Source organism: Delphinus delphis, chromosome X (assembly GCF_949987515.2).
Source record: "Delphinus delphis chromosome X, mDelDel1.2, whole genome shotgun sequence".
Lineage (NCBI taxonomy): Eukaryota > Metazoa > Chordata > Mammalia > Artiodactyla > Delphinidae > Delphinus > Delphinus delphis.
Genome location: NC_082704.1, coordinates 113,851,600 through 113,877,924, shown reverse-complemented (window position 1 = coordinate 113,877,924; position 26,325 = coordinate 113,851,600). Strand labels below are relative to the sequence as shown.

Sequence of the window (26,325 nt, the reverse complement as noted above, 5' to 3'; positions counted from 1 at the left end):
TTTATTCATGGAAGGATAGAAAGAAAGGGGGAAGAAGGGAAGAACTAAATCAGGAACCCATCTTCGAATACTCATATTCATCCTAATCTTACCCACCCAGATTTATATGTGTCTACACGCTATTCAGAATGGTGATCCTTAATCAAAGATCATGAATCTTGAAAAACAGCCTATTAATTTCACGCTACTTCACAATTTTTTAAAGTTTCTTAACAGCAAGAGCTAAAAACAGAAAAGTTTCTGATTGCCCCTTGGTTAAAGAGAACATTAAACTAACCAGGAGTTTTCATTCCCCACGTGTGCCAGTCCATCAGGGATGTGCTCTAACTAGCTTAGCTCATTTGAGAGTCTAGCTGTTGGGTGTTACACTAGGGAGTCTAGCTGTTGGGTGTCTATACTAGGTACTCTGGGTACAGCAGGCAACAACCTGTTTATTTCCAAGTATCTTCCCGTGGACAGTTGGGACTACTGGTATAGGAGGAATTTTTCCAGTGGCTCCGGCAGATACAGTTTGTGGATGGTCTGATGACAGGTGCGACCCAAGCACTTCCGGACACACAGGCGGCACAGCTGGGAAAGAGCAGGCGGGCCTGAGGGAGGAATTAAAACGCGCGGTCACAGAGGCGGTGTCAGGAGATGTGCTGGGGCCTGACAGTCAGGCCACAGGGACCTCCTGGCTCTAGCTGCCCATGCGGCGGTGCTGGCTAGGTCCCCACTCACACTCGGCAGGGACCTCCATTCTCGCAAGGATCCCAGCTCAGCAGAGGATCTGGAGAAAGGATCCAACTCACTTAGACCCCATTGTACCCTGAACCTCAGTCTCATGGGGTCTCATGGAGTCACCGTGCCCAACCAAGGCTTTGAGTCCCGAAGGAGAGCAAACTAACCAGTGTCCAAAATATGGGTGAATAGGCTGACTGAACATTTGGCTGGGATCCGTGTCACACAGGGGCATTTGTAATAATGCCCCATTATTTCCTTACCTGACTGTATCAATAAAGATGGATGCAAGTAGACGCATGTGATTACTGGACTAGACAAAGTTTTCCTTTTCAAGAAAATCCTGTTGTCACAGCGTCTAGCACCCCATGAGAAACGGTGACTACACAGGCAAGTAAGTAGCTGCATGACACGTGGGTTGATATTGCCAAGGAGCACCCACGTGACAGAACGCTACCTGGAGGAGCAGACCATCGCCCTTCCTTAAAACCTTGGGAAGCGAGAATGCAAAGTGTCTCTCCTGTCACACAACTGAGTGACCTCTGGCATAGCTGCTGTTCATCCTTCTAGAGCAAGCAGCTGTATTTATGAAGACAGAGACAGAGGAACTTGTTTACAAGAAATATGAATCCTGGACCTGGAAACATTTTTGATGCAAGCAAACAGGAAACGTGACAACTGCTATAAACCATATTGTCGGCTAACAGTTGTTAAGTGTCCCATGTTTCCAAACTGGGAGCCGGTAAGGAAGGTCCTAATTCTTCCAGTAGAGGTTCAAATCAAAGAACAATCATTAATGACACAGACTACTGGAAATAAGCTAGACCCATCTTACTCAAAGTGACCTCAGACTGGCAGCATCAGCTTCACCTGAGAGCCTGGTGGCCGTGCAGCGTCTGGGACCCCACTGGAAGGTATACAAGACGTGGGGGCATTTTCACAAGATGGAACTGGTGAGTGAAATTAAACTCTTCCTCATTAGAAACTGTTTCAGAAGATTCAGGATTGGGGCATCAGAACATTAAGAGTGCACACTGGGGCTTCCCTGGTGGCGCAGTGGTTGAGAGTCCGCCTGCCGATGCGGGGGACGCGGGCTCGTGCCCCGGTCCGGGAAGATCCCACATGCCGCGGAGCGGCTGGGCCCGTGAGCCACGGCCGCTGAGCCTGGGCGTCCGGAGCCTGTGCTCCGCAACGGGAGAGGCCCGCATACCGCAAAAAGACAACAAAACAAAACAAAACAAAAAAAAGAGTGCACATTGGAAACTTATAGTTACCAAAGGGGAAGAAAGGGAGGGATAAATTAGGACTGGGGGGTTAACAGATACACACTACTATATATAAAATAGATAAACTACAAGGACCTACTATATAGCACAGGGACCTACACTCAATATTTTGTAATAAACTATAAGGGAAAAGAATCTGAAAAAGGATATCTATACACACACACATAATACTTATATATACACACACACACACATATATAGCTGAATCACTGTGCTGTACACCTGCAACACATTATAAATCAAGTATACTCCAATAATAAAAAAAGACAGTGCAAGTTGGAATCCTATTCCTTGGTTAGCATCCTAGACCTACTTTTTAGTAGCCGTGTAACCTTCTGAAAGCCCATCTCTTCATGCCCCTCATTTCCCGCTTGCAGCTGGGATAGCACCAGTTACTATAAAGTTCTCATGGCTTTAAAGTTTTGAGAATTCAGTGAGATGAATCTATGTTTCAGACCTAGCTCAGCGTCTGACACGTGGAAAGCTGAATAATTATTATTACTTTAATAGTCTCCCGAGCATACAAACGCTCAGAAGAGGCTCAGATAGTGTTCTCTTTCTGTAGGGACACAGCACGGTTCTCTTTAGAATCTGGGATATGAAGCCTTGTAGACGCCACCTTCCCTCCTCTAGCGTCTAGAGATGCTTTAGCCCATGTGGACATGGGCGTGGGGCAATGCAGAGCGCAAACCCACCTACTCCCTGAGCTGGAGAACAGGCAAACAACCTCACCGCTTAGTCCAGTTTCTGAAAGACACACTCCGTGTCCACCCGACCATCTCTACTCAAGTATTTTTCATTTTCCCTGAACTGCCTCCAAAAATTACAAAGCAGAGTTTTGGTCTGCTCAATCACGTGCTTATGCCAGGATAGATAAGACAGCCCAGCCCTTTCACCAAAGTTCTCTGATTATTTTCTTGTTAATGCAAACACAAAGCAACACACCAGTGGTATGTAAATGTCCCTTTGTTATAAGTGAATACGCCCAGCGGACAAAAATCCCATCTCTGAGATGCTAGGACTTGCCCCCTCCCACGTGCCACTCCCAATTAAAAAGACGCAAAGGAAAGGGTAAGAGAGTCTAGAGGGGAGACTGGAAGGAGAGAGGGCGAATGTGCCTGTGGAAGAGAAGCGGACGCCCAGCCCTTCCTTACCTTCCCGGAGCAGAAGCGCCTGCTGCGCGCCGCTTTTCGGAGCTGCCAGATCAAGTGCACTCTTGCCCTGAGCGTTTTTGCACTTGAGGCTGGCCCCGTAGTCTATCAGCAGGTGGATGATTTCCACGCTGTTCTGCTTCGCAGCAGCATGGAGGGGGGTGTCCAGCCACTGGCCGTGGTCAACATTGGCTCCTTAACAAAGCAGATGACCACAAGTCAACACCCAGGGTTAATGGAGAAACACTACGAGCCTGAGATGCGCTAGCCATCGATAAAGACATCTTAAACGTCATGACATATGTGACAAATCTTTGAAAATATATGACTGAAGCTCAGACCCCCAGCAACGCCTACTGTTTCCAAACACCCTGATGAGAAAAGTATCGAATAAAGATATTTTTAGTTATTTTAAATGCTTCACTTGCCTTCCCACAGGAACTGTGTGACAGAGAAAATTAAATCTTTGCAGCTCCTTTTACATAGTTATTTTGTTTTTTGGCAAAGGACACAGCTAGGTTTACTGGGTATTTACATTATTCTGGGCTCGAAAAAAAAGTTTTCTGAATTACTATAGGGAGTGGTAAATGATAGGGGATAAAAAAAAGACAAAAAAAATCTTAGAGACAAAAATTCTTATTTAAAGTTTCTTAATACAATCTCGACCTTTACGTCAGTGGCTAAGTTTGGGGAATCTTTAACCAAATAATACTTTCAAGACCTTTCACTTTTCCCTGGACTCTCAGTTTCTGTACATGCCTTTGAGAATTAAGCAACTAATTTTGCAGGGTTGATCTAAAGTACTCTATGACAAATGTCTGCTGTTTTTACTAGCCAGCATCTTCCTGGTAACCACACCTAGATTTCCCTCTGGGGAACCATCTCTCGTGATTCCCAGCTCATGTGCTTCCAGTGAAGCCCAACAACTGCAGTGTACACTGAAATCTAGGCCTAAGCCAGTCTGTATATTGTATTCCCTTGGCCACCATGATTGGTTCAGAAATGGGCATGTGACTTAAAAAGAGCCAGTGAAATACAATTGGTTGTTTTCCCCTAGGATTTATGGGAAAGAGACTCTTGCTCTCTCTTCAGACCACCAAGGAGAACCATACCAGGTAAATGGAGCCAATATCAAAAGAAGCAGAACTGAGAACTACAGACACTCATCTCTGAAGTTGTTTTAACCATTTAGATATCAAATGCTGTCAGAATTTTGTCCAGCCTGACAAGCACTTCGCCTCTGAAGCCATGGAAAACCAACGAGGTTAACTGGTTCTTCTCATGAGAAGACTTCTGGAAGTTACCTAATTCTAGAAGCTTCTTCACACAGTCTAGCCTCTGATAGGTGCAAGCCACATACAGGGGAGTTCCAAGGTGAGGCACTTCCTGGTCAATGTTAACGTTATTTGCCAGCAGAATCTCCATGCACTCTCTATTACCTGGTGGAACACAAGACAAGCTCACTCAAGTAAGGGAAATATTAACGATTCACAGAATTATAAGATTGCTTATCTGGAATGGGCTTTAGAAACAACCTAGATTTTTTTTTTCAGCAGGAAAAAAATTTGGGAGGTGGGGGAAATCTTAGAAATCTCCAAAATAAAAAGATTAGAAAGAAGAGCATGCCCATGCACCACCCCCTGCCCCGCTGACATTCTTCCCTGCAGCCTTGAGGTACCTCCAACCAAACTAAGGGTTCCAAGGAACACGGCTGAAATCACTCTCTATGAGTCACCGGATTACAGGCAGAGGTTACAAGACCCAGGGGAATCAAATGACTCGTGCTCTTATTACCCTGAAAAGCCAGTGCTCAAATCCAAGGCCCAGCCCTGATCCATCCATCTCCATTACAAATCTCTCCTTCTCTTCCTGGCCCATGCATGTAAGATTGGGTGGATGGTCACGCCATGCACCTCCTTATTTTGGTCAACTTGTAAGACTCCTGTGAGAATTAATAAAAAGCCTCAAGTATAGAATCTATTTAAATGCACTTTCAAGTTTAGTGGCCAACAAGAACTAGATAAGTAAGCATTCTCCTTGGAGAGTTCACCCAGTGAAGAGACAGACGTGATTAATTTGCAGAATATGAATGATTTGTTTGGGAGCAAATGCTTCTGAGGTATTGATGGGAGTTTTATAGAGAGTTGGTTCTTATTTGAAGGTTGAAATGTTTCCTAAAAAAAACAAAATCTTATCATCACTGATTAGCTTAACCAACCTTTTTTTCAGAGATGACACCAAAATAAGCTTCATCTCATCACAAATTCTGAATTAAGCACAATTATGCATTAAAATCTACAAGGCTTCCGTGAACTCCAACTACTTTACTATTGTTCACATAAGTAAATTTTATATTATAGCATTAATCTGTCAAAGTATTGACTCAGACTGACCCCTCTTATTCCTAGAGGTTTAAAGCTGTAAGAATCCAGAAATATCTAATCAGGACCTAAAACTGCCTGGTAAATTCAGTGTATCTAATAAACATTTAAAAGCATAATTCCTGGGCTTCCCTGGTGGCGCAGTGGTTGAGAGTCCGCCTGCTGATGCAGGGGACACGGCTTCGTGCCCCGGTCCGGGAAGATCCCACATGCCGCGGAGCAGCTGGGCCCATGAGCCATGGCCGCTGAGCCTGCGCGTCCGGAGCCTGTGCTCCGCAACGGGAAAGGCCACAACAGTGAGAGGCCCGCGCACCGTAAAAAAAAAAAAAAAAAAAAAAAGCGTAATTCCTGTCTTTTTTTTTTCCAAAAGAAACTGAGCCTAGCTTGAGTTAAATTTAAGTGTTCTCAGGAAGTTTTAAAAAAATGAATATATAAAAGTCAAATGATTGGCACTAATATAATAGTATCTAAAATAATGAATTTGCTATTCATCCTTCCACTCTGTGGACATTGGTCCCTCACATGTTTTTATGATACAGAAAAAAATATGTAGAGACACATGAATTCATCTGTTTATGATAAGCATGTATATACTGGAGGTATATAGATACCAAACACTCCATATATAACCATCCAAGCACTGCAGAATTACTTAATTCAAATCATTACCAACGTTCATCCATTTTTAAGCATTTGGATGGAAATACAGATAATAGATTTTTACTTCAAATCAATATTTTAAAAATTTTAAACACTTTTATACCATTTCCAAAGTAGACTATTTCCCTACAACTTAAAGGGCTTACTTGAAGTCTGGGAAATAATCAGCATCAATTATTAATTAATAAATGTTTGGTAAATATGTACAGGACATCAAAACCATAGATACACAGAGATTTGGGGGTTTTGTATCAGTTATAGTAATCCACTGCAAAAAAAAATTACCAAGTGACATGTTTAACAACCTGGGACAAAACTTTCACTATTGCCTTTTGAAATAAAGACTTTAATTCTCATTATGCCAGTGAAGATCACTGTTCTACAGTGTTCTAACTTCTCCACGGTATTTCTATTTTTTTAATTAAAAAAATTTTTTTTTCTGTTTTGGCCGTGCTATGCAGCTTGCAGGATCTCAGTTCCCCGACCAGGGATTGAACCCGGGCCGTAGCAGTGAAAGCACCGAATCCTAACCACCAGACCCACCAGGGAACTCTCTCCACTGTATTTCTGATCTCAATATAAGAGAATAACTCCACCGCTGGGTAACACAGAAAATGTTGCTCTTTGGGTGTGACCTTTGACAAATGGCGTTGGCCTTTCAATGGCTCTTCTTGTTCATGTCTAGTCTATGCATACAGTTTTAAAATTCCTTAATTTTACTCTTTCCCATCATTTCAAAAGCAACTGAGAACACAGAAATCTAGAATTCACCTCAAGGTTTCCAATGCCACGGTTTTTACAGTTGCAACTTTTTTTCAATAACTAATGACCTTGAGAGCTATCAGCTCATCTAGAGTATATTGCTTGTTGTGCAGTTACCTTTAATCCTCCATTAGAGACACTATCGGTCTGGGCTTTCAAACACTTTCACCACTTATTTTATGGCGGTGGTTGATGTTTTATGGGCTTTGGGGCATGAACTGTTCTTTTCTAGTAAGAACAGAGACATAAACACAGTACAGCTCATGGAAGTTACCCCTGCACTCCTGACTCCACCAGCTGCCGCCCAAACACCAGCAAGGAGCCTCAAGCAAGGCCTGTCGGGAGACTGAGCCCAGGAAAGAGGACATCTGAGGCAGACAGCCATTCCGTGGTTCTAAGAGCTGTGTCATGCCCCAGTGGTATTTCCTAAAGATTGAGGTATATTCAAGTTACTGCTGTGGGATTTCTAAGCCACAGCTAGTCTACTGGGGAAAAAGATTTGGGCGATCCTTGCAAAGAAAACCCTCGATGACTGATTCATGCAGGTAGGAGGGAGCCCACCAACGTTCTGTGTGCGACGCGATGCCTCGTTTACCTCTCTTCACTGCCTCGTGGATGGGTGAAGCCAGGTGCACCTCAAGCTGGGCCTTGGCTCCAAACTCCAGCAGCACGTTGACACACGCAGCGCTGCCACTGCAGCAAGCATTGAAGAGGGGCGTGGCTCCGTGAACTGTCACCCCGTTGACCTAACGATGGGCAAAGAGAGAACCAGAGGGTTTGCTATTTCTTTCTCACCATCTCCAAGTGTGCATTCCTATGTATCTGCCTGGAGAAACTTCCCACGCCAGTGAATGAACGAGGGAAGCCCGCATCCTTACAGTATTGTGGGGTTCTTTTAGGTACCAGTAGCCTATCAACTCTCACCTATAAATAGCAATAGTAGCAGAAATGAGGCCAAATGGGACAGTTTTTAAGATGTACTCAGGGGTATTCTAGAGCTTCCTAGCAGCCTCCTAGCTGTGAGGAGTGGTCCTGTATGGTGGATCAGAACATGGTCTCTGGAACAATTAGCTTGCGTTCAAATCCCAGCTCTCTCTCCTTTATGTGCTCAGAGATCTGGTTGGGATACTAACTTTCTGTACCTGGGTTTCCTTATCCGTAAAATGAGGATCATAAAAGAATCGACCTCAGGAGGTTATTGGGCGGATGAGGTGAGTTACTATATGGTAAACACCTAGAACGTTGCCTGGTGCCCAGTAAGCGTTCAAGAGACATTTGCAGGGGCTTCCCTGGTGGCGCAGTGGTTGAGAGTCCGCCTGCCGATGCAGGGGACACGGGTTCGTGACCCGGTCCGGAAGATCCCACATGCCGCGGAGCGGCTGGGCCCGTGAGCCATGGCTGCTGAGCCTGCGCGTCCGGAGCCTGTGCTCCGCAACGGGAGAGGCCACAACAGTGAGAGGCCCGCGTACCGCAAAAAAAAAAAAAAGAAAAAAAAGAGAGACATTTGCAACAATTATCTCCATGATCTCCATTTTCCATTCATATGGAGCCGACTCCCCGTGCCAATCATGAACAAACATGTCAGGAGCAAAAAGTATTGGAGAAACCATCTAGCCACAAATTTCCTTTCTGGTCCAGTACCATCCACAGAAACTGCATATGCCAAAAGGGAATCCCAAAGAGATCATGACCAGGCGAAATACACAAAGAAAATAGTCATCAACATGGTGTCTCTAACCACCCTCAGTGCCTTCTAGGGATCTGAGGGGCAGGGGAGAACCAGCACAGCTGGGAGGCATCTTTGAGTATTAGCACCAGATTGAAAAGAACATCCTGGAACCAAGGCATTCTGGTGGGGAGGCTCTGGCAGGACATGTAGGACAACGAAGGTTTGATGTCAAGCCATTCTGCCTCAACAACTAAGGACATACGCTTGTGATCACCAGGATACTAAATTTTCTTGTTTCAGAAACAAGATCTATCTCCACAATGCCAGGATAGCCCCCATTCAACTGGAAAGTTAAAGATGAGATGCTAAGATGGCAGAGACGGACAGGGACAAATATGTGTAAATTCATAAACTCTAAGGATTTCTAGGAGGTTGTGATTAATTAGATGGGGAGATGGAAGAAACAGGATGATTCCAGGCTTGGGGCTGGGGAAACCTGGAATATGTTTCACCTGGTCTCTGAGGCTGGGAATCCAAGAGAGGAGCCGCTCCCAGAGGGAAGAACACGATAAGCAGTTTCAGATGCACTGAGTTCGAAGCACCCACGGGACTGCCAATTTTGAGGAATTTTCTACTGATTGATCAACTTTCTTCTATTCCTTCTCTCACTCTGATTTGAAATTTAAATAGTATAATATTTAGTGACTGTTCCCTCATAAGATTGCCAAAGACAAGGGACTACGTCATACTCTCTGTCCCCCACAGAACCTCCCAGAGGCTCCTCTATTTCCCACCCGTGCTACACATAGAAACCCAACTTCCATATAAAATGCAAAGAAAAATCTTCGTTAGGCACTTAAAAACATTATAGCTCGTGAAACAAACAATACAAGGACTGAGTTCAAAAACGAAAGTAATGGGCTTCTCTGGTGGCGCAGTGGTTGGAAGTCCTCCTGCCGATGCACGGGACACGGGTTCGTGCCCCAGTCCGGGAAGATCCCACATGCCGCGGAGCGGCTGGGCCCGTAAGCCATGGCCGCTGAGCCTGCACGTCCGGAGTCCGGAGCCTGCGCGTCCGGAGCCTGTGCTCCGCAACGGGAGAGGCCGCGACAGTGAGAGGCCCGCGCACCGCGATGAAGAGTGGCCCCCGCTTGCCACAACTAGAGAAAGCCCTTGCACAGAAACGAAGACCCAACACGGCCAAAAATAAATAAATAAAAAATAAAAATAAAGGAATTCCCTTAAAAAAATTTTAAAAAACGAAAGTAACATCACAACAATATCTGGTGACTAAATAAAAGTCCTTGAGATTTTCAAAAGTATTAATTTCAGAATTCTATGCTGATATCTGTACGGCATACAGCAGCTCAGTCACTCCTTGAAAAGGAGAGAATTTAAAAATAAGATAAAGTTCATTGCGTAGTGTTTTTCCAATGTATTATTTATTACAAGCTCATTTAGTTTGATAATTTTGCTCAACAAAAATCGTTGTGGGTGTAGCGTGTTGAATTAAGAGTGGTTTTTGATTGCTGTTCTTTTATATTTTTTTTTTCATAGTTTTTAAAATTTAATTAAATTTTTTTGGCCGCGTTGCACGGCATGCAGGATCTTCCCCGCCCAGGGATGGAACCCATGCCCCCTTCAGTGGAAGCGCCGAGTCTTAACCACTGGTCCACCAGGGAAGTCCCCTGTTCTTTTTTTTTTTTTTTTTTGCGGTACGTGGGCCTCTCACTGCTGTGGCCTCTCCCGCCGCGGAGCACAGGCTCCGGACGCGCAGGCCCAGCGGCCATGGCCCACGGGCCCAGCCGCTCCGCGGCATGCGGGATCCTCCCAGACCGGGGCACGAACCCGCGTCCCCTGCATCAGCAGGCGGACTCTCAACCACTGCACCACCAGGGAAGCCCCCCCCTGTTGTTCTTTTTAAATGTGTTCTTCTAAATGTTTTAAAATAAATTTTCCCAGATCAGTGTTCAAATTACTTTAGCTCAAGCTGTTTTTTTTCAAGTTAGTATCACAGTTCTGAACGAATTCCGTAAATTACCTTATCTGAACGTTGGCACGGGGACATAGAGGCTGAAGAGAGGGGTAACCAGCAGTGTCTTCCCGACCATCCAAGAATATGGGCGCCGATGGGGCCAGGCCTGCGCACCCCACCGCGGGAAAGGGTTCTGGAAGGTGATGTGTCTTTACACGTTAGCGGTTGCACCTGGGCAGCCAGACCCGCGGGCGGGGATGGTACTCACGTGGGCGCCGTTCTCCAATAGGGCCTTAGCGCAGGCCACGTGGCCTCCCAGGCACGCCTCATGGAGAGAAGAGACCCGGTTAATTGTTACCAGGTTCACGTTGACGCCCTACAATTTGGAGAGAAGTAGATTAAAGGCTGCATCAGCAATAAGAATAAACGGCAAGGTTGTCGGACGTGTTTGTGAAGTGTTCACAGCCTGCGGGCACCACCTAGAGAGGAGTAGAGGCCATGACTAGGGGAATCCAAACACAGCTGGGAGCCTCGGCTTCACTGATTCAGCAAAAGCTCATTCGGTATCCTGGGCCAGGCCATGTGCCAGCACCTGGGGCTTCAAAGCTTATGACATGGGTCTCTCTCCTCTAAGAGCTTAGTGGGGAGACAGAAATGGTGGCGGGAAGTGGGGTGGGGTACGGTGGGGAGGAACCCAGCCAGAATACTGCCATACTGGAAGCATGTTCACATTTTAATTGGGGACATAGGGTATCCTTGAATCTGCCTTGGGGAGTAAGAGAAAACTTTGCAAATGAGCTAGTATTTAGCTACGGCTTGAAGCATAAAAAATTTCAAACTAGGCCGCATAGCACAGGGAGATCAGCTCGGTGCTTTGTGACCACCTAGAGGGGTGGGAGAGGGAGGGTGGGAGGGACACGCAAGAGGGAGGAGATGTGGGGATATATGTATATGTATAGCTGATTCACTTTGTTATACAGCAGAAACTAACACACCATTGTAAAGCAATTATACTCCAATAAAGATGTTAAAAAAACAACTAGGAAGGCAAAAAAAAAAGGCATTCCCTTAGGAGGGAACAGGATATGCAAATGTGGGACGCGGAGGAGGGCGAGGCAGGGCACGGAGGTGGATAGTTGCCAAATCTCTGGATCAGAAAGAGCCCACACGTGACAGAGGAGGAAGAAAAAAGGGGAAGTGGGGGGAGGGGGAAGATGAAAGGGGACGGTAGGCTAGAGACAGATCGTGAAAGGCCTTGGTTTCCGAACGGGGGTGGAGGTGGGGTGCATGTGTTATAGGGAATGAGGCGCCTTTCGAGTCTGTTAGTCCGTAGAAGGTCTGGAGCTAATACGTAGGACGTTTTCGGAAAAGCACACTGGTAGCACCAAGGAGGGCTGCTCGGAGAGGTAGGGATGTGACACTGGAGGAAGGAGCGTCATGAAGACGTGGCGATGAGTCAGGCACAGGCTGATATAGGTGTGAACAGCAGTGGGTACGGGGAGCGGGTGACAGAGTCCAGGGTTGGGGGTGTTAGAAGTGGATGTGGCACAGAAGGATGACGCCCAGGCTCAAGAGTAGAAAGTAAAGGGCTTCCCTGGTGGCGCAGTAACCTGGGAGTCCGCCTGCCGATGCAGGGGACGCGGGTTCGTGCCCCGGTCCGGGAAGATCCCACATGCCGCGGAGCGGCTGGGCCCGTGAGCCATGGCCGCTGAGCCTGCGCGTCCGGAGCCTGCGCTCCGCGGCGGGAGAGACCACAAGAGTGACAGGCCCGCGTACCGCAAAAAAAGAGTAGAAAGTAAAATAGATGATGCTCCTAGGGTTCCTGTGCCTGAGTAGCCGTGATGCTGACTGCCAGACCTCCACTGCCTGCCGAGCTCTCCGCAGGAGCAGAGTCTGGAGCCGGGGGCTTCCCCTAACGCTCCTCTCCTTCCCCAGATCCGAGCGTCTCCGCCCAGTCCTGGCACACTTGCCCTCCCCATCGTGCCGTGCTCCACCTTCCTCGCCTTGGAGTCCATTTGACAGGTGCCAGGCTCAGCCTAGCTGCCGGCCAACTTCATGCCCTGACTCTACTTTGCCCTTACCGCTTGCCCCCATGATCACCACTTTCTATCTGTGAAAGGATTTAGGTCCTGCCAGGACCCAGCCGAGTTCTGCTTTTGATTCTCTGCCTCGTAACTACCTGCTGAAACGCTCCAAAACCTAGTGCAAGACCCTGGACCCCAAACCCCAACCTAAGTTCCCAACCCCTCCCACCAGACCTCCATGGTGCTGGCCGCATCCCTCCTGTGGCCAGCAGCTGGGACTACCCACTATTGCCAGTCCCATCGTCATCTTAGGGCCTGTTTGTGCCTCCTTGGTCCTGTCCATGTTTATATCCTGAATATGACGTCATTACTCCAGAGCCGTGCTGTATATTTACAATTGGATATCTAATACAAGGAGGTTTCTTTTCCTCTTCCCATTTATAATTTCATTTTAAGAAAATAAAGAAAAAATAAGAGCATTTTAAAAAATAGTCCACAAGGAATTCCCTGGCGGTCCAGTGGTTCGGACTTGGCGCTTTCACTGCCGAGGGCCCGGGGTTCAATCCCTGGTCCGGGAACTAAGATCCTGCAAGCCCGGCGGCGTGGCCCCCCCAAAAAAAGTCCACAAGGTGGCAGCAGTGTGCTAAAGAAAAACATTGACCCGATGCAAACTCTCAAGAATCCCTGAAACTGTACAAATGTAATGTGGGACAGGCCTGAAAGCTCAGCTAGAGTGACTCACTGTCATTGCGGGTGAGAACATGGGGGAGCAGAGAGTTCAAATTATTAAGATTTGAGGTTCCCCTGCTGTCGGTGACAGCCAGTGTGATCGGCAGAAGCTCCTGACCCTTGGTTTAATGTTTTGCTCACAGCACACCACACTGTCTACGCGTAAAATAGAGTAGAAAATAAAGGAGAATAATCCATTTTTTACCAGTGTGTAAGGGTAAAAAAGTGGGGAGGTACTAAGAAAAGGCTGAAGAATTCTCCATGAAGAATGCTCTTTACACGTTGAAGGACACTATAGAAACCAACATGCTTACAAAATACAGTTAAAAATAAAGAAGTGCTAAAAGCAATGCGATATCCTGGACTGGATCCTGGAAGAGAAAAAGGACCCTAGTGGGAAGACTGGTGTCGTCTCAGTAGTCTGTAGTTTAGTTAATGGTGTTGTACCAATGTTAATTTCTTATTTTTGACTAAAGTACCATGGTTATGTATGATATTAACACGAGGGGAAGTTGGGTGAAGAGTATGCTGCAACTCTGTGTATTATCTTTGCAACTCTTCCTTAAAAGTATTCTAAAATTAAAAATTTTAAATACTAATTAAAGTATTGAGGTCGGGGGCCAAGAGGAAGGAGCTGAAAGCAAGACTTTTCACTGTGCACCTTTTTCTATCATTTTAATTTGGAAACTATGTGAATATGTCACATATTAAAAATAATCAAATCAAATAACAGTTTAAGTGCTTCAAGACAGAGGAGGAGGAGGTCGGAGGAGGAGGGAAATAGATGAGGGAGATTAAGAGGTACAAACTTTCGGTTGCAAAACAAATGAGTCACGGGCATGAAATATACAGTGTGGGGAAGATAGTCAATAACTATGTAATCTCTTTGGTGACAGATAGTAACTAGACCTATCATGGTGATTATTTGGAAATGTATAGAAATATCGAATCACTATGTTGTATAACCGGAACTAACATAGTGTTGTAGGTCAATTATACTTCAAAAGCAAACTCATAGAAAAAGAGATCAGATTTGTGGTTACCAGAGGTCGGGTGGGGGCAGTGGGGAGAAGGAATTGGATGGAGGGAGTCAAAAGGTACAAACTTCCAGTAGAAGATACTAGGGATGTAACACAGCATGATACAGCATGATAGATATAATTAACGCAGCTGTATGTTATATTATGAAAGTTAAGAGAGTAAATCCTGAAAGTTCTAATCACAAGGAAAAACCTTTTTTCTATTTCTTTACTGTTAAATCTATACGAGACAATGGATGGTCACTATATTGTGATAATCCTTCCATGATGTATGTAAGTCAAATCATTATGCTGTACACCTTAAACTTATACAGTGCCGTAGGCCAATTATATCTCAATAAAACTGGAAGGACAAAAATCAAACCAAATAAAATTTTAAGTGCTTACAAATAAATAAGCAAGTGATAAAATCAAGTGCAAAGTCCATTTGATTATTACTGGCAGTACTGTTTTCCTTTTGCCTCCACTTTTTAAAGAAGTAACACAACTCATAAAGGAGAAAGAAAGAAAAGGCACACACAGAGAGAAAAAGAGCAGTGTGTCCAGCTGTTTAAATTTCAAATAAGGAAGCCAGGTTGGGTGGTAGCTAGGCTGTGGAAAAAAGATCTAATGACTTACCTCCTCTGTACACACACAGACTCTAAAACAAAGTAAATGCACTGTGTACACTTTCATTCATCTCACAAATATTTACTAGGCCTCTAGTCATTATTCATGGTGCTAGGGATACAGTCATAAGTAAAAATAAATTAGCTTTAATAACTAAGACTTGAAGAAATCTTCCCAAAGGAGTAAGATTTACCCATTTGTCAACCTATTTCAATGTTTGCTTTTGAAACAGTGGATCACCAGGGTAGGCAGCCTCTAAGATGGTTCCCAGGGATCAAGATGGGTCCTGACTCCTGGTATTGGCTCACTGGTGTAATCCCCTCCCCTTGGACATGGGCGGGATTTACTGACTCCCATCTAATTAATAGAATACGGCAGAAGCAATCAGATGTCACTTTGGAGACAGGTTATGTACTGAGACTTCCTTCTTAGGCCCTTTCTCATGCTGTCTGTGGAGGAAGCCAGCTACCATCTTGTGACACAGCCCTATGGAGACGCCCAGGCATCAAGGCACTGAAAATGGCCAACAACCTCATGAGTGAGATTAGAAGCAGATCCTTCCCCTGCTCAAGCTGTAAGATGACTGCAGCCCTGGCTGATACTTTGAAGCCTGCAAGAGACTCGGAGCCAGAACCACCCAGCTAAGCTGCTCCTTGGCCTACAGAAACCATGAGACTCTAAGTGTTTGTCTCCAGCCACTGTGTTTCAAGGTAATTTGTTACAGAGCAATAGCTGACTTATGCAACTTCAGGGCTGCTGTTACTAAGGCACACTGGGAGAGAGCAAGGTGAGTTAGTGCAACACAGGTTTGAGGGCATCCCCCATCAGCCTCATAGGGAAACTTTTTATGAAGCAAAGGGAAACCTAGAAGGGGAAGGTTGGAATTGGACAGAAAACCAGCCAGCTCCCCAAGGAGGGAGAGGCAGGAGGAACAAATACCTGGGAGAGGATGCATCCACGTAGAATGGCTGTGCTGGGAACCAGATGGGGCCAGCAAGACCCCTGCTGCAGTCAAAGCTGATCAAGAATGATGCTTGGTTATAGCACAAGCACCAAGGATCAAGTCTTTCGTTTACTCACCTGTGCAATTAAAGTTTTCAGGGCCAGTAGGCGCCCCTGAGCTGCCGCTTCATGAAGTGGAGACCGATCGGCCCAGCAATCTGAAACACACATCAAGCTCAGAGTCAAGGTCAGGAGTCTTCTTCCTCCAGCTTGTTCATGTGCCCGCCCACTGTGAGAGGAGGTCTGGCGGAAGGGGAGGGGAGCCGGCACCACGCATCAGGTTCTCCGGTCTGCCACTCGCAGGGTGACCAGCCACTGAGGATACAGTCCATGGGCGTGGAGCGGGAGCACAGACCATCTCTCTGGCTTTAGGGGGCAGTTTTCATAAGGAATACATTTCATTCAAATAAATACTGCCCAGTGATTGAATCCGATAACTCTGAATAGGCAAAATGAAGGGCAAAGCTGGTCGATGAACTTCCCCACTTTCTTCTTTCCCCTGCCTCTCCCCCTTCACCCCTACCCTAAGACATCCTATAAGCCAGGAAGGAGACCCTAAGGGCTCAGGGAAAATGGTTTTGTTCGAAACTCCCTAGATAATTCTTTGATTTTGGTAATGAAGCCGGTCTGTTATCATAATGCAGAATGTTGTTTTTCAGATGACATAATCCTCCAACAGTTTTTGGTGGGCAGTTAGAATGTGATGGCTAAGCACTGGGCCAGTCCTGCCTCAACCACTATCTCTGCCAAAATGGGCAAGTTACTAAAATCATTTGAACCTCAATTTCTTGATCTGTAAAGTGGGGGAATCGTGATCTAGTATTTAGCAGGTTCTTTGGTCTCTGAGTAGGCCAATAAAGTATATCCATGATGTTAGGTGCTCAAGAAAAGTTATGATTAATAAGTACACGTGGTAGGGTAGTGCTCTAAGGAACAGCCTTAGAACTGCCTTACAGATGTATATTTCTTGTTAATTGCTTGTCAGGAAACAAGACTAACAAGCTTAAGTGTGCATTTGAGAAGTAAGCTTCTATTAAACATGCCAAAGGGCAATCATTTGTTTTGGAAGAAAACCTACACTGGTTTGCAAAATTGGGGCATTCTTCAAAGTATAACTGTGCTCTTCATACATTGACGAGCACGTCATACAGTTTGGGTTTAACACAAAAGGCCCATCTTGTCACCTTTTTCTAGGTGATTTGGATGGTGCTAAGAATTCAGGTTTTCCCATACCTACAACCTTGACAAAAACAATCCCAACAAATATGGAATTATGTGAACTTGAAGTAGTGTATCCTCATGGAGAGACTGAAATTTTCCAGTGGATGAGAACCAGGGCTCTAAACATTTCCATAAAAGCTCTTCTTACATTGAAACTCAATTTTTATCTTCTCTAACCCTCTGGGTTTTGAAAAGGGAGAAAGCTAGAATGAATTCTACAGGGTTGGATTGAAATTGGAACAATTAGAACAACTGGTATGAAAATGTGATTTTCAATATATGTGTGTATATGGAAAGATGGTGCCTACAGAAACATCTATGGGCTGAAGGTGGGATCTGGTGACCCATCTGGTTCTCTCTCTACAGATATATCTATATATCTCTACCTATAGACAGATATATAGATATATCTAGATAGACAGAATAGCACTGTATACTGAGAAAACCTAAACCAAGGCTGCTTAGAGAAATGGCTGACTCCGAGGCTGAAATGCCAGGACAAATGTAAGATGGGCCGCAAACATCTTGCCAGAAAGTAAGGAAGTGCTCAATGAACGATGGGAAATGTCAAAAAGTACAGAAGCTGCCTTGAAGGGGCTTCCACTGGCCAAATACGGGACGAGTTGAGCATGAAAATAAATCATGATTATACCCTAGCAAATAAAACAGGAATCTATAAGGCCTCACTGATACAAATGAATATATAAACAGGGAGAAGAGAAAGCTCTTCCTCATAGTAGAACACCAACTTCAGACACGTAGGAGAAATAATAGAATCGGCCTCAAATTATCTCCCCACAAAATAATTACATAGTTATCAAGGGAACAGGGGTAATCGTACAGTGGAACGAAATGGTAGGCACCACCTTACCCCGGGGGTCAAAATTAACCTCAGAAGCGATGGAACCAATTGACACAGTGTGCCATCTGTTGGAACACAATGAGCCACATCACATACTACCGGAGGGAACGCGGTGAAAAGAACACAGCGTTGCTGGGAATATTCCTGCTCAAAATGCATAGCCTGAATCTAATCGTGAGGACACCTCAAACCAACTCAAACTGAGGGATGTTCTCAAAACTAATTGGTCTGTAACCAGATTGAAGGAGGCTGACGAGACACAACATCTAAAGGCAACATGTGCCCGGACTGGATCCTTTTGCTATCAAGGATGTTAACTGGACAGTTGGATAGACACGAATGGAGTCTGGGCAAAGAGAAGTGGGAATTCTTTGTACCACTTTAGTTCCAAAATAAAAAGTGTGTATCTATCTATATCTAACTATATCTGTCCATCTATTAATCTATCAATCAATCTATCTATCTAATCACTGGTGAAATGCATACTTCTGATATGTAGAATACTTTTTCTAGTAAGAAAAACAGACAATTTTAACCTGAAAATATATTGCGTTTGTATGTCCACTTGTTCCTGAGTCAGTTAAAAGCTGATGAGTGGAGGATTTTTCAACCTCTTTGGACATTGATCATTTGCATAAGTTAGGAATAATGAGATAACGTACGCACAGAATCCTCAGTAGTCAGCCTTGGTTTTCTTCGACCACATCTCCATCCCATTCAATATGAAGTGTGCGCCAGACGCGTCGCCCTCTCGCCTCATCAGGCTTGGAGAGGGACAAGCACCCAGTTTGGAAGGACGGTCTTCCCCCATGGATGGCAACTCAGCGCCCTGACCAACCTAAGAAGCAAGCCCACAGCTGTGGCTTTGCTATTCTTTTGTTCTAACAATAGCCAGCCAACTGGGTCACCTGAAGGTACTCTAAGTATTTGCTTCACACCAGGATTTAAATGGCAACTTGCTATTATTAACTTAGAACAGCAACATGAAATGGCTTTATTATTTCTAAAACTTGCCTCCAAGCGGGCCGCGGTGTCCCCTTTCCTGCTGGGAAGCAGGCACCTTAACCACGATTTCATCCTGTTTCTAGTAACTTTCTGTTACCCCTCAGCCCCCTAAGACCCACGCCATCCGTACACACGGCCTGGACAGATCTCTCAAACATCACGCTGATAAAGGCGGCCCTGCACAGAAGAGGATGTGCCAGATGACTCCCTTTCCATAAAGTACAAAAGGGCCAGACTCACTTCGGGCGTTAGGAGTCAAAAGTACCATGAGAAGGGGCAGGGACTGACTGGAGGTGGGTGGGGTGAGGGTCATGCTGATAACGGGCGGTTTCTTGTTCTTGGGAGCTGGCACTCCATGGTGGAAACTCGCCCAGCTGTCCGCTTTGGGGCTTGTGCGCTTATCTGTATTTAGGGCAGACTTCAAGAAAGACATTTCAAGGCCACCAGTCTACTGGTCAGTCCGCTTTAAAACTGTTATCTCCACTCCTCTGCCCACTCTCAGGGCAGGGGATGGCCCCCTCTCCGCCCGAGGAAGGGCAGCACGTTCTCAGTTCCTTCTTGAGGTGCCAACAGCCCCTCTGGTGCCGTGGGGGTGGGGAGAAGCGAGAGGGATGGGGAGAGTCTCCCTAGCGGCCTGGAAGAGGGGACCAGTCCTGTGCACTCGGCCTCAACTGCATGTCTCACACCCAGTGCCTTTCCTACGCACTGGCACTTGGCCACCTCTCCTAGTGTCCCCCATCAGTGCAGCATCGTCTGATACCCCCAACTCCCAGCCCAGGCTTCCGAGGTGGACGCAAGCGTGCAGGCCATCTTCTGATCCAGGGAGGAAGAGGGAAGGGTGGGTGGTCCTGGGCTTCTATTTCCTCGCCACTGCTTTCCAGCTCTCTTTCTCCCTATTTGAGGAGTCACTTTGAGAACGCACCCCATTCTGGTTTTAAGAACTACTGGTTTTTCTATCCTGCCCATCCTCCTGGTAGATTGACTTGTTGGGGGGGGTGCCTTCCTACATCCCCCTTATCTCTGTAAATAACATGAAATAAATCAATTGGATTGCCTTAAATGTGGAAGTCATTTCGGTTTCCCAACTGGAAATAAAGCCACTCTCCTGGAAGTCACCTTTCCGGTCAGTATGTTCCCCAGCACTTGCTTCAAAGGACCTTGAAGGGTTTTCACACAAAACGCTTTTCCAGAAACTCTGCCACGGTGGGCTCTTCTGTTTTTCTATTCTGATTCCCAACACACAGCCTCTTGCTCTTATCATTCTTGTTTTGCAAATTGGAGCTAATTGCGAGAAACTGAGGATAAAAGTTATTTGGCGGCTAGGGAGTTTTTCCATTCCTTTCAGGAAATATGTATCTAAGATCTCCAAATAAATGAATGCTGAAGTAGCAATCAATCCTTCGCTCCTAAGGCAGTCTATTTTCAGTTATTTGGCACGCTGCCTGTGTCACAGGGCTGCAGGCACATTTTGAAGATTGTTTACTGTACAAATAGGTCTACTTGTTCCTGATGAGGTGTATGGAAAATGTTCAAGTACATTTTCATTCCCCCCTTGACTTTTTCTCAGAATGTGATTTATATCTCTAGTTCTCAGGCTCTCTGAATAACAAATTCATGACAATGTCTAAAACCACAGATTTCAATAACAAAATGGGTTCAGATGGAATATGGGTGTCTGAGCTCCAAGAATTCAAGATAAAAATCAATTATTATTTTTATTTTTATTTTTTGCAATTTTTACCCTGCCAAATTCCAACAAGTATTTGAGACGACTGGTTTACTTATTTTTTTAACTGCCTGACTGGTTATTATCTCCAGTGCCTATGAAACAATCTTTATTCGCTTTATTCAAGTTCCAAAATCATATGAAGGAATATCTTCTCCTGTAGCACTTATCAAAAAAATATAGAAAATTCAAATTTGAACCAAAATATAGGCAAGAGCCTAACAGAGTTAATGATATCTTAAGTAAAATAAAGGTAACTGGAAAAAAAACATATTACAAGAAATTTCCCAAGGTATCAAAAGTATTCTAATACAATTGAGTTAAAACGCGTACCCTCTACAACACTCAGCTCTGGCCAGGAGATGAACTACAGTCAATGAACATCTCTTTGTAATGTGTTAGAAAGAAGCTTCCTTTGAACCCATTAGGAGCAGGAGAGCTGAGCTGAAGATGACAGGTCGGGTGGCAGAGCCCCTGCTGAGTGCTGTGTGTCCCAACTTGGGAAAGCCAGCAGGCACCTGTGATATATAACCACTCAGAGGATGGGGGGACCAAGGCTTGAGGAGACAAGCACCAACACTGAACAAGGCGAGGTGGAGGACCGGGCAGGAATGGACCGAAGGAGGGAAAAAAACTGTTGACATGGCAAGGATAGAGAAAAGGAGTCAGGATGGTGAGTCAGGCAGAGGCGTGGCCATCAAATCAAGGTCAGTCCTTTGAATTTAGAAAAACAAGGACAATTGATTTTAGGCAAAACACTTAGAATAGAACACATTTTTTTTTTTTTTTGGTATGCGGGCCCCTCACTGTTGTGGCGTCTCCCGTTGCGGAGCACAGGCTCCGGACGCACAGGCTCAGCGGCCATGGCTCACGGGCCCAGCCGCTCCGTGACATGTGGGATCTTCCCGGACCGGGGCACGAACCCGTGTCCCCTGCATTGGCAGGCGGACTCTCAACCACTGCGCCACCAGGGAAGCAAAGAACTCATTTTTTTAAAGGGTACAGTAACTCCACAATCTCTTACCCGCAATTGTAAATTTCCCCCAGTTCTGAAAACCAAGTTGGAAACAAGCTCTTCTGGCAGCAAAACATGGTCAGGACTCAGGTTTAGCAAACTATTATTTTTAATTTGTATTTTCACTTAGTGTGAATATTCATATTTTTCACTATAGAAATATCAAAACGTTTGATTACAGGAGGAAGCTCCAGGTCCTGCCGGGAGTGCCACATCATATACGGTATACACGCTGCATAATGATTCTAGTATCCTCCAGACTCCTGAATCCTAAAACATCTGGCCCAAGGGTTGTCAATAAGAGATTATCAACCTGCATCTACACTTTATTTTTATCAAGTGTGATGACCAAGTCACTGTACTAAATATAGCTTCAGTTCTGGCCAAATTAGCAAAGGTTGAAAAATCATACCCCACGTCTCTCGGGAGAGAGAGTGCCTGCAGAAATATGTATGGCCTGAAGGCGGGGGCCAGTGATGCATCTGGTGCTCTAGATAGAAGAATATCAAGGGCCAATGACAATGTTTCAAACTTAAAAATATATATATATTATTGACAAATTACACAAAGAAGCCAGAAAAAACTAAGTACAGCCAACCAAACATAGCTGAACTCAATTCTGATCAGTTATTTACAAAAGTAATAGTTTAAACCACAAAGAAAGTATCGAATGATGTACTCCAGAATATGAAAAAAAACTTTCCAAAAAATTTTACAGCCAAAAAAAAAAAAAAAGATATTTAATGAGGGATGTGATGCTAGGTGCAGCTTCTAAAAGAAAAGTGCCAGGACCTATGACAGGCTAAACTCTGCCCTGGCTGAGTTTTTTACTACCTCCCCTTGTTTTTTACAACACTGACGATAGTTACAGGAACGGAATATGCTACTGGACTCAAGAAAGTTCTGAGATTTTAGTAAGTCGATTAGCTGACTTACTGATTAAATGTCACACATTTTCCCAACAAACATTTGTCTGACCAACAAGCAGCAAAGGTAATTTCTGGTTTGAGTTGAACACTTAGACAAAATTTTGTTCTTGGTTTTTAAAATGTCTAGCTTTAAATATATATAGTATCTGTTAACAGTGTCAAAAGAAAAATCGCTGTGGGAATCATGTAAAAACCACTGTTTCTGGCGTATTACTGCCTATTTACAGAAAGCCTTATTTACCGAGTCTGGATATACTCTCTACTATATACGTGTGTGGGTGTGTCAGTGGCGTGTAGACGTATACACAGCCGTCCTCACACACATACACATGTATACAGGAAATTAAACTGAGAAATTAACAGGCACTATTCACCCCACTGCTTCTTGTTAGTGATCATTGAAAAACACATTTTTGACTTTAGAACACCATGCCATTTGCAATAGAGCACCATGCCATTTGCAAATTAAATGATTATCCTAGGAGCTTCAACAAGATACTTGAGCTAAAAAATGAGGGCGCTCTATTTATGAGAATTGCATTATGGCTCCAGGTTTTGACTCTTATAAAACTTGCTTACAAGTACTTCCTTAAGGACCACAAGGGCAGAAATAATGCACACGAGCACCAGGAGAAAACGTTTTGAACACACTCTTGCTGATGCTGACTGTCGGACTTTACTAATTTAAGCCATGAGGATGATGTATCTATGAGAACGTTAAAACTGTGATGGAAACGTCTAGAAAGCCCCTGCCCCTATTTACAAATTAAATTAGAAAACAGCTTTTCAGATTATGCTTAACTTGAAATTAAGGTTACTTTAAGTCTTTTTCAAAAACCAAGTCAAAGCGACATACCTCCCTGAAACGTGTGACAAATGTAATCCCCAAAAGAAACCTCTTTCCACACTCCGAGCCTTCTGCCACTTCCCGAAACTTCGAGATTCTTCTCATTTTCCCCTGTTAATTGAAGCATTCTGATGCTCTGTCTTTGGAGGTCTTAACTCTTCGGATAAGACTGCTGTTCCCTAGTGTCCTTAAAGTTGTCTGGTGTATTGGAATCACATAACAGAAGTCTATTTTGAAAGAGAATCCAGGGTGCAAGGTGAAATGGATACTAGATAAAGAATGAGGTAACCCTGGAACCCCTGCGAACACTAAAAATACACAGGGAAATTTGGAACTCTGTTTATGAATAAATACTCCTCTATCCAGTGGCAGTCCCAGCAGTAACCAAGATATCTGATTCATTTACTTTCGTAGCCTCTCCCTACAATTAACGTGAATCATTTCTTGAAAGAAATGGAGACTGAATTCTACAAAGCAGGAGACTTTAAAACGTTTGGACCAAAGGTTGGCATTTCATATTACAATAACCTTTGTTTGCTGTGCTTTGCATGGTGCTGGGCATAAATGGATTCAGTGAAGGGTTTTTTCCTGACAGTGACAAGTGGCTAAGCAATTCGAATTGCAGATGACAGCACACACACACACACACACACACACACACACACAAATACATATATATATAGCATATATATTGCTGCTTGAAATCAAATTTATTGGTCATTCCATTTCCTGGGGAAAACAGTTTTGTTAGAATGCACTGCTAACATTTGATTACAAATATTCAAGAAGATAATCCTATAAAGTAATTCTTTTGTTAGCAGAAATGAGTTTTCCCAAAATACTCTTAGAAAGCCACTAGTCTATTCACTTCTTAAATAATAACTGCTAATGAAACTACTAATTTGCAGAAAAGAAAGCTGAAAATCCTTCACAAATTGGTGCAGTCAACACCATTTGCTACTTTAAATGATAATTTTTTAAAACTACCCACTCAAAGCCAAAGTTTAAATAAAATCTGCCTTCTAGAAATATTATTCATATGAATTATCTAGGAGGTTTCTTTTAAAGTATTGGGAACAAATTCATGTATTTTTACCTGAAATTTCACCATAGATCTCTTCTGCTATCCTAGCCGCTTCTTTTCTATTTCCTTTGACGATATAGAAATGGGTTAGGAGCGCCAAGAACACTTTAATTAAAAGCTTGAAGAAAAAAAAAGTAGCAAACATTGTAATAAAAATGTTTTTAAAGCCAAAGGAAACAGGACCGTCCTCCATTTTGGTTCACACTCTGTATAGGTTCTTGGGACTGCAAAATTTCACTGAGTTATAATCGGTATCATATGACATCTATTTTAAACCTTCTAGCTCCCCGTGTTCCTGTTACAGAGAACTGAGTTTGTAGATTCTAAGCTAACTGTGATTTGGCGACTGCATGCACTGACATTCATGGCAATGTTAAATGAACTAAAGAAACTTCCTTCAAACCAGAAACACCCAATAGTTCTGGACCTACATTCCTCAGTGTTGTTTAACAAACAGGATTCAGGTCCGAAACGTTTCTACTCCTAAATCCCAGTTTTTGCTACATTATGTTGGAAGGCAGGATTGGAAAGATAGAACAAACCTTTCAGATCCCATGGGGACGAAGCAAGTTATTTGAAGCTCATGGAAAGAAGTACTAATACATTCTATGCTCTTGGTGGGAAGTACCAGCCCCTGGAACGTTTCATTTCCTCTGCATTCTGAGGTTTACGGGAGATAAAGCCCAAATCTAAAATATGACCAGTTAAGAAAGATGATTTACTCTAAGGCAGTATTTAATAAAAGGCCCAGCTTGATGTTTTTCTTTTGGCTGCACCACACGGCATGTGGGATCTTAGTTCTCCAACCAGGGATTGAACCCGTGCCCCCTGCAGTGGAAGTGTGGAGTCTTGACCACTGGACCGCCAGGGAAGCCCCTAAAAGGCCCAGCTTGGAGGCCTCTCCAGACTGGAAGCATTAGACCACTGCCTGTAATAGTTTCATCCATGACAAAGTCCTCCGGCAACATTCCTGGTCTTTTGCTTCCCATTGTAGGTGTCAGTAAAGGTGGTGCCTCGTTCTGGAAAATGTGGGCTATAGTCGATCATGGAGGGCTTGCAATGAAATGGATGAAGATGATCTAGGTTCTGGGTGAAGTACCCAAAGATTCTGTGAATCAGTACCTTCCCTCGCTGGACAATATTCTCTTGTAACCCTGATTCTTTGACATGCATCAGCTGGCCAATACCGGTAAAATTGATTTATGTGTAATTTTCCTCACCTGGGAAGGAATAGATGAGGAAACTCTAGGTCTCCTGTTTCATTCTTGGCTATATTAGATTTTCTAAATTTCTACAACCTATTAGAAAAAACAAGCCCAAACAAAATTATAGGAGACAACTAAATCAATCTTATTTAATAAATGCTTCATGCAAAAATACGGGAGTTTCTCCTAGCACTCAGGCAAAATAGAATGACTCCCTATGTAAGAACCGCCTCCCTGTACTCTGTGAAAAGGGTAAGGCATGAGAATCAGCCTTGAGTCACAATATACAACATACCCATTTCTGTGTATCACCACGCCATCACGAGCTTGTGCGGTTTCCATTCTCAAGGACGTATATTATATAAGGTTACTTTACCAAGCTTAGATTACCTGGTAGCGTGCCAGTGTATAAAAATACATCAA

At 44.3% G+C, this 26,325-nt stretch overlaps 1 protein-coding gene across 1 annotated transcript; it reads right to left on the bottom strand.

The window, feature by feature from the left end:
* Positions 1 to 24,902, bottom strand: ASB11 (ankyrin repeat and SOCS box containing 11). Its single transcript, XM_069540381.1, has 8 exons — positions 24,710 to 24,902; positions 22,646 to 22,651; positions 16,087 to 16,166; positions 10,873 to 10,980; positions 7,556 to 7,706; positions 4,462 to 4,596; positions 3,161 to 3,352; positions 1 to 590 (listed from the first exon to the last, which is right to left on the bottom strand). Exons 1-8 carry the CDS (start codon positions 24,888 to 24,890, stop codon positions 466 to 468), a joined length of 978 nt encoding a protein of 325 aa, XP_069396482.1. The 5' UTR covers positions 24,891 to 24,902; the 3' UTR covers positions 1 to 465.
* Positions 24,903 to 26,325: the final 1,423 nt, after the last annotated feature.